The following is a 13,842-nucleotide window of genomic DNA, read 5'->3' on the forward strand; positions in this document are numbered from 1 at the left end:
TGCTGGAAGAAACAGGTACAAAAGTATTTATATCCACAGTAAAACGAGTCCTATATCGACATAACCTGAAAGGCCGCTCAGACTGCTCCAAAATTACCACCATAAAAAAGCCAGACTACGGTTTGCAACAGCAAACAAAAATAGAACTGTTTGGCCATAATGACCATTGTTTTGTTTGGAGGAAAAAGGGGTAGGCTTGCAAGCCGAAGAACAACATCCCAACCCTCCAGGTCCCCACGGGGGTGGCAGCATCATGTTGTGGGGGTCCTTTGCTGCAGGAGGGACTGTTCTGGGCACTTTAACCTCCCCACACCACTCATTCCTCTCTGCCTCCTTCTTTACTCCTCTCCTCTTTTGATCACCTTCCCCCATGAGGCAGGAAAATATTTGGATCATCTTTACTAGATGCTGTTCTTCCACTAACCTCATTGCAACTCTCCAAGTCTCCGACCACTACCTTGTATCCTTTCTCTCGCTCTCATCCAACACTTCCCACACTGCCCCTACTCGGATGGTATCGCGCCTCCCAACCTTCGCTCTCTCTCCCCCGCTACTCTCTCCTCTTCCAATCATCTCTTCCCTCTGCTCAAAAAATGATTCTGCTTTAACCCTCCTCTCCTCCCTTTCTGCATCCTTTGACAACAAAGTCATCTTCCAGGCTCGGTCCTCCCTCCCGCTCCGTGGCTTGACATCACAAAGCTCACAGAACATCAATCCGGAAATGGAGAAAATTTGCCTGGGCAGACCTGGCAAACATTTTCCTCCTCTGTCTCTGCTGCTAAAGCCACTTTCTACCACTCTAAATTCCAAGCATCTGCCTCTAACCCTAGGAAGCTCTTTGCCACATTCTCCTCCCTCCTGAATCCTCCTCCCCTCCCCCTCCTCCCTCTCTGCAGATGACTTCGTCAACCATTTTGAAAAGAAGAAACATCCGATCCTCGTTTGCTAAGTCAAACAACACCGCTGGTTCTGCTCACACTGCCCTACCCTGTGCTCTGACCTCTTTCTCCCCTCTCTCTCCAGATGAAATCTCGTCTTGTGACGGCCACCGCCCAACAAACCCTATCCCCTCCTCTCTTCTCCAGACCATTTCCGGAGACCTTCTCCCTTACCTCACCTCGCTCATCAACTTATCCCTGACCGTGGCTAACTTCAAGAGAGCGAGACTGCACCCCTTCTGAAAAAACCCACACCGATCCCTCCGATGTCAACAATACAGACCAGTATCCCCTTTCTTTTCTCTCCAAAACTTTTGAGTGCCGTCCTTGGTCAACCACTAGCTCTCAGAATGACCTTCTTGATCCAAATCAGTCAGGTTTAGACTAGTCATTCAACTAGACTGCTCTTCTCTGTATCACGGAGGCGCTCCGCACCACTAAAGCTAATAACCTCTGCTCATCCTTCCCTATCGGCTGCCTTCGATACTGTGAACCATCAGATCCTCCTCTCCACCCTCTCCAGTTGCCCATCTCCACTATTGCGTCCTAGGTCGCTCCTACCAGGTAGAATCTGTCTCCTCACCACGCGCTCTCACCACTGGTGTCCCCCACTACTAGTAGTATACACCAAGTCACTTGGCTCTGTCATAACCTCACATGGTCTCTCCTATCTACAGAGTATAACCACTAGCCCCCCTTCTGATGACCACTCGCACTGCATGTCTGGCAGACATATAGTGTAACGGATCACCACCTCAGCCCACCACTACTAGCTTTTCCTCCCGGGGAAGGACTGCCCACTAGCCATCACGGTTGACAACTCCATTGTGTCCTCCTACTAGTAGTGATCCTGGACAACCACTAGCTCACCCACCACTACTAGTTCATGCTATACACCATCCTAGCCCACCCTGCCTCACACAGGAAGCGGCGTAGTCCTAACCACTAGCATCTCCCCTGGATTACTGCAACACTGGCTGGGTATAACCACTAGCCCACAACTCATCCAGAACGTAGTATAACCAGCCCACCTAGTGTTCCACTAGTTCTCTCACGCCCACCCCGCTCCTAGTATAACCACTAGCCCATCCCTACAAGACCATGGTGCTTACTAGCTGTATAACCACTACCTCCACTGATCCCCACTATAAGGGCACTAGTCATCCACCTCTGGCCTGCTCGCCTCCCTACCACTAGTATAACCACTAGCCAGTCAAAACCCCCACTATGGTATAACCCCTAGCCCAGGATACAATCACCACCTTCCCACTAGAAACCCCACCTCTTTAAGGAATACCTAGGATAGGATAAAGTAATCCTTCTCACCCCCCCCCCCTTAAAATATTTAGACCACTATTGTAAAGTGGTTGTTCCACTGGATGTCATAAGGTGAATGCACCAATTTGTAAGTCGCTCTTTATATAGCGTCCTAAATGACTTAAATGTAAATGTAACACCATCCCAACCGTGAAGCACGGGGGTGGCAGCATCATGTTGTGGGGGTGCTTTGCTGCAGGAGGGACTGGTGCACTTCACACAATAGATGGCGTCATGAGGCAGGAAAATTATTTGGATATATTGAAGCAACATCTCAAGACATCAGTCAGGAAGATAAAGCTTGGGTCTTCCGAATGGACAATGACCTCAAGCATACTTCCAAAGCTGTGGCAAAATGGCTTAAGGACAACAAAGTCAAGGTATTGGAGTGGCCATCACAAAGCCCTGACCTCAATCCTATAGAAAATTTGTGGGCAGAACTGAAAAAGCATGTGCGAGCAAGGTCTACAAGCCTGACTTAAGTGTTCATTAAGTGTTCATTCAGTATTGTTGTAAGTCATTAAACAAAAAAAATAAAAAATAAAAGGTATCCCCTCCACGGTATTGAAAAATCATAACCACTAGCTCCACTTCAACTGTAACAGCCCACCTACCACTAGTATAACCACTAGCCCACCCCCCACTAGTATAACCACTAGCCCACCCACCACTACTAGTAGTATAACCACTAGCCCACCCACTACTACTAGTATAACCACTAGCCCACCCCCCACTAGTATAACCACTAGCCCACCCCCACTACTAGTAGTATAACCACTAGCCCACCCCCCACTAGTATAACCACTAGCCCACCCACCACTAGTATAACCAGTAGTATAACCACTAGCCCACCCACCACTACTAGTAGTATAACCACTAGCCCACCCACCACTAGTATAACCACTAGCCCACCCACCACTACTAGTAGTATAACCACTAGCCCACCCACCACTAGTATAACCACTAGCCCACCCCCCACTAGTATAACCACTAGCCCACCCACCACTAGTATAACCACTAGCCCACCCACCACTACTAGTAGTATAACCACTAGCCCACCCACCACTAGTATAACCACTAGCCCACCCACCACTACTAGTAGTATAACCACTAGCCCACCCACCACTACTAGTAGTATAACCACTAGCCCACCCACCACTACTAGTAGTATAACCACCAGCCCACCCACCACAACTAGTAGTATAACCACTAGCCCACCCCCCACTAGTATAACCACTAGCCCACCCACCACTACTAGTAGTATAACCACTAGCCCACCCCCACTACTAGTAGTATAACCACTAGCCCACCCACCACTACTAGTAGTATAACCACTAGCCCACCCCCCACTACTAGTAGTATAACCACTAGCCCACCCCCACAACTAGTAGTATAACCACTAGCCCACCCCCCCCCACTACTAGTAGTATAACCACTAGTCCACCCCCCACTAGTATAACCACTAGCCCACCCACCACTACTAGTAGTAGTATAACCACTAGCCCACCCCCACTACTAGTAGTATAACCTCTAGCCCACCAACCACTACTAGTAGTATAACCACTAGCCCACCCCCACTACTAGTAGTATAACCACTAGCCCACCCCCCCACTAGTATAACCACTAGCCCACCCACCACTACTAGTAGTAGTATAACCACTAGCCCACCCCCCACTACTAGTAGTATAACCACTAGCCCACCCACCCCCACTAGTATAACCACTAGCCCACCCCCACTACTAGTAGTAGTATAACCACTAGCCCACCCCCACTACTAGTAGTAGTATAACCACTAGCCCACCCCCCACTAGTATAACCACTAGCCCACCCCCCACTAGTATAACCACTAGCCCACCCCCCACTAGTATAACCACTAGCCCACCCACCCCCACTACTAGTATAACCACTAGCCCACCCACCCACCCCCACTAGTATAACCACTAGCCCACCCACCACTACTAGTAGTATAACCACTAGCCCACCCACCCACCACTACTAGTAGTATAACCACAAGCCCACCCCCCCACTAGTATAACCACTAGCCCACCCACCACTACTAGTAGTATAACCACTAGCCCACCCACCCACCACTACTAGTAGTATAACCACTAGCCCACCCACCACTACTAGTAGTAGTATAACCACTAGCCCACCCCCCACTACTAGTAGTATAAACACTAGCCCACCCCCCACTAGTATAACCACTAGCCCACCCACCACTACTGGTAGTATAACCACTAGCCCACCCCCCACTAGTATAACCACTAGCCCACCCACCCACCACTACTAGTAGTATAACCACTAGCCCACCCACCACACTACTAGCTAGTATAACCACTAGCCCACCCACCCCCACTAGTATAACCACTAGCCCACCCACCACTACTAGTAGTATAACCACTAGCCCACCCACCCACCAATACTAGTAGTATAACCACTAGCACCCACCCCCCACTAGTATAACCACTAGCCCACCCACCACTACTAGTAGTATAACCACTAGCCCACCCACCCACCACTACTAGTAGTATAACCACTAGCCCACCCCCCACTAGTATAACCACTAGCCCACCCACCACTACTGGTAGTATAACCACTAGCCCACCCACCCACTAGTATAACCACTAGCTCACCCACCCCCACTAGTATAACCACTAGCCCACCCACCCACCCCCACTAGTATAACCACTAGCTCACCCACCCACCACTAGTATAACCACTAGCCCACCCCCCACTAGTATAACCACTAGCCCACCCACCACTACTAGTAGTATAACCACCAGCCCACCCACCCACCACTAGTATAACCACTAGCCCACCCACCACTACTAGTAGTATAACCACCAGCCCACACACCCACCACTAGTATAACCACTAGCCCACCCACCCACCACTAGTATAACCACTAGCCCACCCACCCACCACTAGTATAACCACTAGCCCACCCACCCACTAGTATAACCACTAGCCCACCCACCCACCACTACTAGTATAACCACCAGCCCACCCACCCACCACTAGTATAACTACTAACACAACCCCCGTGCACTAGTACAACCCCCCCGCCCACTAGTACAACCACCACCAGTATGCCATAACAGGCATAACCACCAGTACGCCATAACAGGCATAACCACCAGTACGCCATAACAGGCATAACCACCAGTACGCCATAACCACCAGTACGCCATAACCACCAGTACGCCATAACCACCAGTACGCCATAACAGGCATAACGACCAGTACGCCATAACAGGCATAACCACCAGTACGCCATAACAGGCATAACCACCAGTACGCCATAACAAGCATAACCACCAGTACGCCATAACCACCAGTACGCCATAACCACCAGTACGCCATAACCACCAGTACGCCATAACCACCAGTACGCCATAACCACCAGTACGCCATAACAGGCATAACGACCAGTACGCCATAACCACCAGTACGCCATAACAGGCATAACGACCAGAACGCAATAACAGGCATAACCACCAGTACACAATAACAGGCATAACCACCAGTACGCAATAACAGGCATAACCACCAGTACGCCATAACAGGCATAACCACCAGTACGCCATAACAGGCATAACCACCAGTACGCCATAACAGGCATAACCACCAGTACGCCATAACAGGCATAACCACCAGTACGCCATAACAGGCATAACCACCAGTACGCCATAACCACCAGTACGCCATAACCACCAGTACGCCATAACAGGCATAACCACCAGTATGCCATAACAGGCATAACCACCAGTACGCCATAACAGGCATAACCACCAGTACACCATAACAGGCATGACCACCAGTACACCATAACCACCAGTATGCCATAACAGGCATAACCACCAGTACGCCATAACCACCAGTATGCCATAACAGGCATAACCACCAGTACGCCATAACAGGCATAACCACCAGTACGCCATAACCACCAGTATGCCATAACAGGCATAACCACCAGTACGCCATAACAGGCATAACCACCAGTACGCCATAACCACCAGTACGCCATAACAGGCATAACCACCAGTACGCCATAATAGGCATAACCACCAGTACGCCATAACAGGCATAACCACCAGTACGCCATAACAGGCATAACCACCAGTACGCCATAACAGGCATAACCACCAGTACGCCATAACAGGCATAACCACCAGTACGCCATAACAGGCATAACCACCAGTACGCCATAACCACCAGTACGCCATAACCACCAGTACGCCATAACAGGCATGACCACCAGTACCCAATAACAAGCATAACCACCATTATAAACTAGGTGGTTCGAGCCCTGAATGATGATTGGCTGACAGCCGTGGTATACCACAGGTATGACTAAACATTTATTTTTACTGCTCTAATTACGTTGGTAACCAGTTTATAATAGCAATAAGGCACCTCGGGGGGTGAGGTATAGTGCCAATATACCATGCCTATGCCTATGGACAGTCCCTAGCCGTGGTATATTAGCCATATACCACACCCACTCTGGCCTTATTGCTTAAGTACACCATCACTAGCATAGCCACCACTAAACCGCCACTAGCATAGCCACCACTACACCGCCACTAGCATAGCCACCACTACACAGCCACCAGCATAGCCACCACTACACAGCCACCAGCATAGCCACCACTACACAGCCACCAGCATAGCCACCACTACACAGCCACCAGCATAGCCACCACTACACAGCCACCAGCATAGCCACCACTACACAGCCACCAGCATAGCCATCACTACACCGCCACCAGCATAGCCATCACTACACCGCCACCAGCATAGCCATCACTACACCGCCACTACTACACCGCCACTACACAGCCACCAGCATAGCCACCACTACACCGTCACTAGCATATCCACTACCCAGTCACTAGCATAGCCACCACTACACAGCCACCAGCATAGCCACTACTACACCACCACTCCCCAGTCACTAGCATAGCCACCACTACACCATCACTAGCATAGCCACCACTACACCATCACTAGCATAGCCACCACTACACCATCACTAGCATAGCCACCACTACAGCCATCACCAGCATAGCCACCACTACACCATCACTAGCATAGCCACCACTACACCATCACTAGCATAGCCACCACTACACCATCACTAGCATAGCCACCACTACACCACCACTAGCATAGCCACCACTACACCACCACTAGCATAGCCACCACCACACCACCACTAGCATAGCCACCACTAGCATAGCCACCACCACACCGTCACCAGCATAGCCACCACCACACCGTCACCAGCATAGCCACCACCACACCGTCACCAGCATAGCCACCACCACACCGTCACCAGCATAGCCACCACCACACCGCCACCACCATAGCCACCACTAGCATAGCCACCACCACACCATCACTAGCATAGCCACCACCGCACCGTCACTAGCATAGCCACCACTGCACCGTCACTAGCATAGCCATCACTGCACCGTCACTAGCATAGCCACCACTGCACCGTCACTAGCATAGCCACCACTGCACCGTCACCAGCATAGCCACCACTACACCGTCACTAGCATAGCCACCACTACACCATCACTAGCATAGCCACCACTACACCATCACTAGCATAGCCACCACTACACCATCACTAGCATAGCCACCACTACACCACCACTAGCATAGCCACCACCACACCACCACTAGCATAGCCACCACTAGCATAGCCACCACCACACCGTCACCAGCATAGCCACCACCACACCGTCACCAGCATAGCCACCACTGCACCGTCACTAGCATAGCCATCACTACACCGTCACTAGCATAGCCACCACTGCACCATCACTAGCATAGCCACGTTACCATCACTAGCATAGCCACCACTACACCATCACTAGCATAGCCACCACTACACCATCACTAGCATAGCCACCACTGCACCATCACTAGCATAGCCACCACTACACCATCACTAGCATAGCCACCACTGCACCATCACTAGCATAGCCACCACTGCACCATCACTAGCATAGCCACCACTGCACCATCACTAGCATAGCCACCACTGCACCGTCACTAGCATAGCCACCACTGCACCGTCACTAGCATAGCCACCACTGCACCGTCACTAGCATAGCCACCACTGCACCGTCACTAGCATAGCCACCACTACACAGCCACCACTACACCATCACTAGCATAGCCACCACTACACCATCACTAGCATAGCCACCACTACACCATCACTAGCATAGCCACCACTACACCATCACTAGCATAGCCACCACTGCACCGTCACTAGCATAGCCACCACTGCACCGTCACTAGCATAGCCACCACTGCACGTCACTAGCATAGCCACCACTAGCATAGCCACCACTACACCATCACTACATAGCCACCACTACACCATCACTAGCATAGCCACCACTACACCATCACTAGCATAGCCACCACTACACCATCACTAGCATAGCCACCACTACACCATCACTAGCATAGCCACCACTACACCATCACTAGCATAGCCACCACTACACCATCACTAGCATAGCCACCACTACACCATCACTAGCATAGCCACCACTACACCATCACTAGCATAGCCACCACTAGCATAGCCACAAATACACCATCACGCCACCACTAGCATAGCCACCACTGGCATAGCCATCACTAGCATAGCCACCACTGGCATAGCCACCATTGGCATAGCCACCACTGGCATAGCCACCACTAGCATAGCCACCACTAGCATAGCCATCACTAGCATAGCCACCACTACACCATCACTGAACTGTTGTGGGAATGAGGAAATACGTCTATCATTATACATGATGGTCAACAAAGACCCGGACTGTGTTGTGATTCTAGTCTACAGTGAGGAACACTAAAGACACCATGACTCACTGTTACCTCTTGGGCGTCCCTCGCTGCCTTGGCATCATCCTCATTGTAGCGGTTGCAGTTGTACCTACAATAAACACAGAGCTAGGAATTAGTGAGAGGACAAAAAACACAAAAAAAACATTTTAGTCCCAATATACACTGCTCAAAAAAATAAAGGGAACACTTAAACAACAAAATGTAACTCCAAGTCAATCACACTTCTGTGAAATCAAACTGGCCACTTAGGAAGCAACACTGATTGACAATAAATTTCACATGCTGTTGTGCAAATGGAATAGACAACAGGTAGGCAATTAGCAAGACACCCCCAATAAAGGAGTGGTCCTGCAGGTGGGGACCACAGACCACTTCTCAGTTCCTATGCTTCCTGGCTGATGTTTTGGTCACTTTTGAATGCTGGCGGTGCTTTCACTCTAGTGGTAGCATGAGACGGAGTCTACAACCCACACAAGTGGCTCAGGAAGTGCAGCTCATCAATGCGAGCTGTGGCAAGGTTTGCTGTGTCTGTCAGCGTAGTGTCCAGAGCATGGAGGCGCTACCAGGAGACAGACCAGTACATCAGGAGACATGGAGGAGGCCATAGGAGGGCAACAACTCAGCAGCAGGACCGCTACCTCCGCCTTTGTGCAAGGAGGAGCAGGAGGAGCACTGCCAGAACCCTGCAAAATGACCTCCAGCAGGCCACAAATGTGCATGTGTCTGCTCAAACGGTCAGAAACAGACTCCATGAGGGTGGTATGAGGGCCCGACGTCCACAGGTGGGGGGGGTTGTGCTTACAGCCCAACACCGTGCAGGACGTTTGGCATTTGCCAGAGAACACCAAGATTGGCAAATTCGCCACTGGCGCCCTGTGCTCTTCACAAATGAAAGCAGGTTCACACTGAGCACATGTGACAGACGTGACAGAGTCTGGAGACGCCGTGGAGAACGTTCTGCTGCCTGCAACATCCTCCAGCATGACCGGTTTGGCGGTGGGTCAGTCATGGTGTGGGGTGGCATTTCTTTGGGGGCCTCCATGTGCTCGCCAGAGGTAGCCTGACTGCCATTAGGTACCGAGATGAGATCTTCAGACCCCTTGTGAGACCATATGCTGGTGCGGTTGGCCCTGGGTTCCTAATGCAAGACCTCATGTGGCTGGAGGCCACACACACTACTGAGCCTCATTTTGACTTGTTTTAAGGACATTACATCAAAGTTGGATCAGCCTGTAGTGTGGTTTTCCACTTTAATTTTGAGTGTGACTCCAAATCCAGACCTCCATGGGTTGATACATTTGATTTCCATTAATCATTTTTATGTGATTTTGTTGTCAGCACATTCAACTATGTAAAGAAAAGTATTCAATAAGAATATTTCATTCATTCAGATCTAGGATGTGTTATTTTAGTGTTCCCTTAATTTTTTTGAGCAGTGTATATACACACACACACATTTGAAGTCGCATAGCCCCTGGCCTCTAACCCATAGCCCCTGGCCTCTAACCCATACCCCCTGGCCTCTAACCCATACCCCCTGGCCTCTAACCCATACCCCCTGGCCTCTAACCCATACCCCCTGGCCTCTAACCCATACCCCCTGGCCTCTAACCCATACCCCCTGGCCTCTAACCCCCACCACAACACCTGCCCAAGTAAGGCAGCCCCCCTCCCCCCCCCGCTCCAACCTGTATGTGTCTTTCTGGGGTGTTGGGATAAAGCAGAAGGACAATAATGGAATCTAAAAGGGATACTTCTGAATGTTGGCAGTGAGGTCATTAATCAACTTCCCCCAGAGTCAAATGAACTCGCCGATACCCTTTTACGTTTCTGTGGCCAGTATGAAGGAAGTTAGCATTAGCTCGTGAAACTACCTCTAACTAGCGTTAAGAACAAATTCTTACAATGACTGCGTGGGTTAAGTCTATGGGTATCTTACTAGCATGCTAGTTTAGTCAGATACCCATAGGCTTCCAGTAAAATAGCACTAGTCAGTAGGAGGTAGATCCCCCACCCACCCACCAGGCAGAGCCGTGTGGTTCCCAGGGCCCCAGGCAGACCCAGCAGAACTCTGCCTTGCAGCTCTGGTTCCGACACACCATGTGGTTGCAACCGCCGTCCTTCTCAATGGTCACGTGGCATTTGGGGCACTCCTGAGGGACAGATGGCCAAGCAGAGATGGGGGCTCAGTAACAGTCCATCGTTCGCACAGCGGCAGCACTATAGAGCAACATGTAAGAGCCAGTTTCCCTGACACAGATTAAGCCTAGAATATCCACCGAGAATGCTTTTAGTCCAGGAATAGGGCGTAATCTGTATCTGGGGGAAACCAGTCCTAAAATGCTTAAAGAGATACTAAAAATACAAATCTACCTGGTTTCGTGGGAAGGACACACAAGTGATGCATAAAAAAACAGACCAGGATTGTAATTTAGAGCAAAGCCTTTTTAAATACCCTTGTATTGGCTGCGATCCAGTTAGACGTCTCGCTGTCATCGTCACACTTCTTGATCCATTTCCTCAACCACTGAAAGATTACAACAACGATATTCAATACAACAAGTTCAAAGTAAACCAATCTTCGTTTGATAAATGTAACTATATTACAGTATAACTATGTTCATGTCAGGGGACCTCTGTCCCAAGAACACTTTACCACTAACCATGAATGTGTAGACTCGGGCCCAGTCTAGAACCAACCCATTGGTCACTAGTGGAGAACTGAAAGGATAAGCAATATGGTGACCATTCTACCTATCCTACCAGGGGACAAGGTGAAGCTACCACCTATCCTACCAGGGGACAAGGTGAGGCTACCACCTATCCTACCAGGGGACAAGGTGAAGCTTACCACCACCTATCCTACCAGGGGACAAGGTGAAGCTACCACCACCTATCCTACCAGGGGACAAGGTGAAGCTACCACCACCTATCCTACCAGGGGACAAGGTGAAGCTACCACCACCTATCCTACCAGGGGACAAGGTGAAGCTACCACCACCTATCCTACCAGGGGACAAGGTGAAGCTACCACCACCTATCCTACCAGGGGACAAGGTGAAGCTACCACCACCTATCCTGTCAGGGGACAAGGTGAAGCTACCACCACCTATCCTACCAGGGGACAAGGTGAAGCTACCACCACCTATCCTACCAGGGGACAAGGTGAAGCTACCACCTATCCTACCAGGGGACAAGGTGAAGCTACCACCACCTATCCTGTCAGACCTACAGTACATTAAATGTATATGGGGTAAGGGTTAGAGTTGTTTTTGTGGACAGCGTCTGACCACTATTACATTACCACTGACAGGGAGGGTTGCATTTAGACTCTGTTGTGACATACCTTACACTTGACGGGATCATGCCAGTTCTCGCCACAATTGAAGCTGCAATGAATTGGGTTGAAATAAAGATCCACATGTAACCATTAAAATCAATGCCTTTTTTTCCTATTATATAGGATTCCATTTGTGTGACAACGGCAGGAGATATCATCATGCGTTTTGAGAACAGTGTGTGAATAAAATCAAGACGTCTCCTGTGTGAGTATTAGTGGTAGATGGGTCTTTTACATACCAGAGAACGTGTGATGTACAACAAACAAAACCATTAAGCAAGGAATGTAAGTCATGGTATGGCTTGTCTCTTACCAGAACTGCCGGCCACATGTGCATCTCACAGGCTTAGCATCTGGGTACTGGACTTTGACTACGTGATGACAGTCTGGCGCTGGGCACCATTTTAACAGTCGATTGCACTGAGGACGAGAGGACAGGAGCATGAGAAACGGGATACAAGCAGAAGGAATACATGCCAATCCTCCTCTTCTCCCAAACAAGCAAGATGATCTAACATCTGAAGAACAGATTCAATATTCTCACAGCTAGGTTTACATGGAAAACAGCTACATTGTATTTTAGAGTACAGACATCTCCATGTAAAGCACAAGATGCTGTGTGTGTGTGTGTGTGTGTGTGTGTGTGTGTGTGTGTGTGTGTGTGTGTGTGTGTGTGTGTGTGTGTGTGTGTGTGTGTGTGTGTGTGTGTGTGTGTGTGCGTGCGTATATAATCAATGAAGAACATTACACATCTTACCTCTACAAAACTATTGGTAATCAAGTGTTGGTACTTCAACTTCACCTTGGACTCTGTGATCAGTCTCCTATAGGAAAATCATTAGGTTTTCAAATGATCATTAAAATGTACTGGATTTGAACACATACAACAAAACAAAAAAATGTGATTTATAAAACTCATCTGCTACTCTACATCTTCAACTTTCACGTGTAGAACTAGCAGCGTGTAGAACTAGCAGCGTGTAGAACTAGCAGCGTGTAGAACTAGCAGCGTGTAGAACTAGCAGCGTGTAGAACTAGTGTAGAACTAGCAGCGTGTAGAACTAGCAGCGTGTAGAACTAGCAGCGTGTAGAACTAGCAGCGTGTAGAACTAGCAGCGTGTAGAACTAGCAGCGTGTAGAACTAGCAGCGTGTAGAACTAGTGTAGAACTAGCAGCGTGTAGAACTAGCAGCGTGTAGAACTAGCAGCGTGTAGAACTAGTGTAGAACTAGCAGCGTGTAGAACTAGCAGCGTGTAGAACTAGCAGCGTGTAGAACTAGCAGCGTGTAGAACTAGTGTAGAACTAGCAGCGTGTAGAACTAGCAGCGTGTAGAACTAGCAGCGTGTAGAACTAGTGTAGAACTAGCAGCGT

General features: G+C 49.6%; 1 protein-coding gene across 2 annotated transcripts in view; it reads right to left on the minus strand.

Annotated features, from left to right (window-relative positions):
* Positions 1-13,842, minus strand: part of LOC124019740 (E3 ubiquitin-protein ligase arih1) — a 30,365-nt gene that overhangs the window by 11,961 nt on the left and 4,562 nt on the right. Inside the window, exons 6-11 of one of the 2 annotated variants that reach the window (XM_046335160.1) lie at positions 13,229-13,295; positions 12,785-12,891; positions 12,478-12,520; positions 11,587-11,658; positions 11,154-11,284; positions 9,162-9,219 (exon numbers count right to left, since the gene is read on the minus strand). In XM_046335160.1, coding sequence (XP_046191116.1) covers positions 9,162-9,219; positions 11,154-11,284; positions 11,587-11,658; positions 12,478-12,520; positions 12,785-12,891; positions 13,229-13,295 — 478 coding nt within the window. Of the gene's footprint in view, positions 1-9,155; positions 9,220-11,153; positions 11,285-11,586; positions 11,659-12,477; positions 12,521-12,784; positions 12,892-13,228; positions 13,296-13,842 lie in introns of both variants that reach the window. The other variant, XM_046335159.1, reaches the window with a different exon arrangement.

This window comes from Oncorhynchus gorbuscha, unplaced genomic scaffold (assembly GCF_021184085.1).
Source record: "Oncorhynchus gorbuscha isolate QuinsamMale2020 ecotype Even-year unplaced genomic scaffold, OgorEven_v1.0 Un_scaffold_662, whole genome shotgun sequence".
Lineage (NCBI taxonomy): Eukaryota > Metazoa > Chordata > Actinopteri > Salmoniformes > Salmonidae > Oncorhynchus > Oncorhynchus gorbuscha.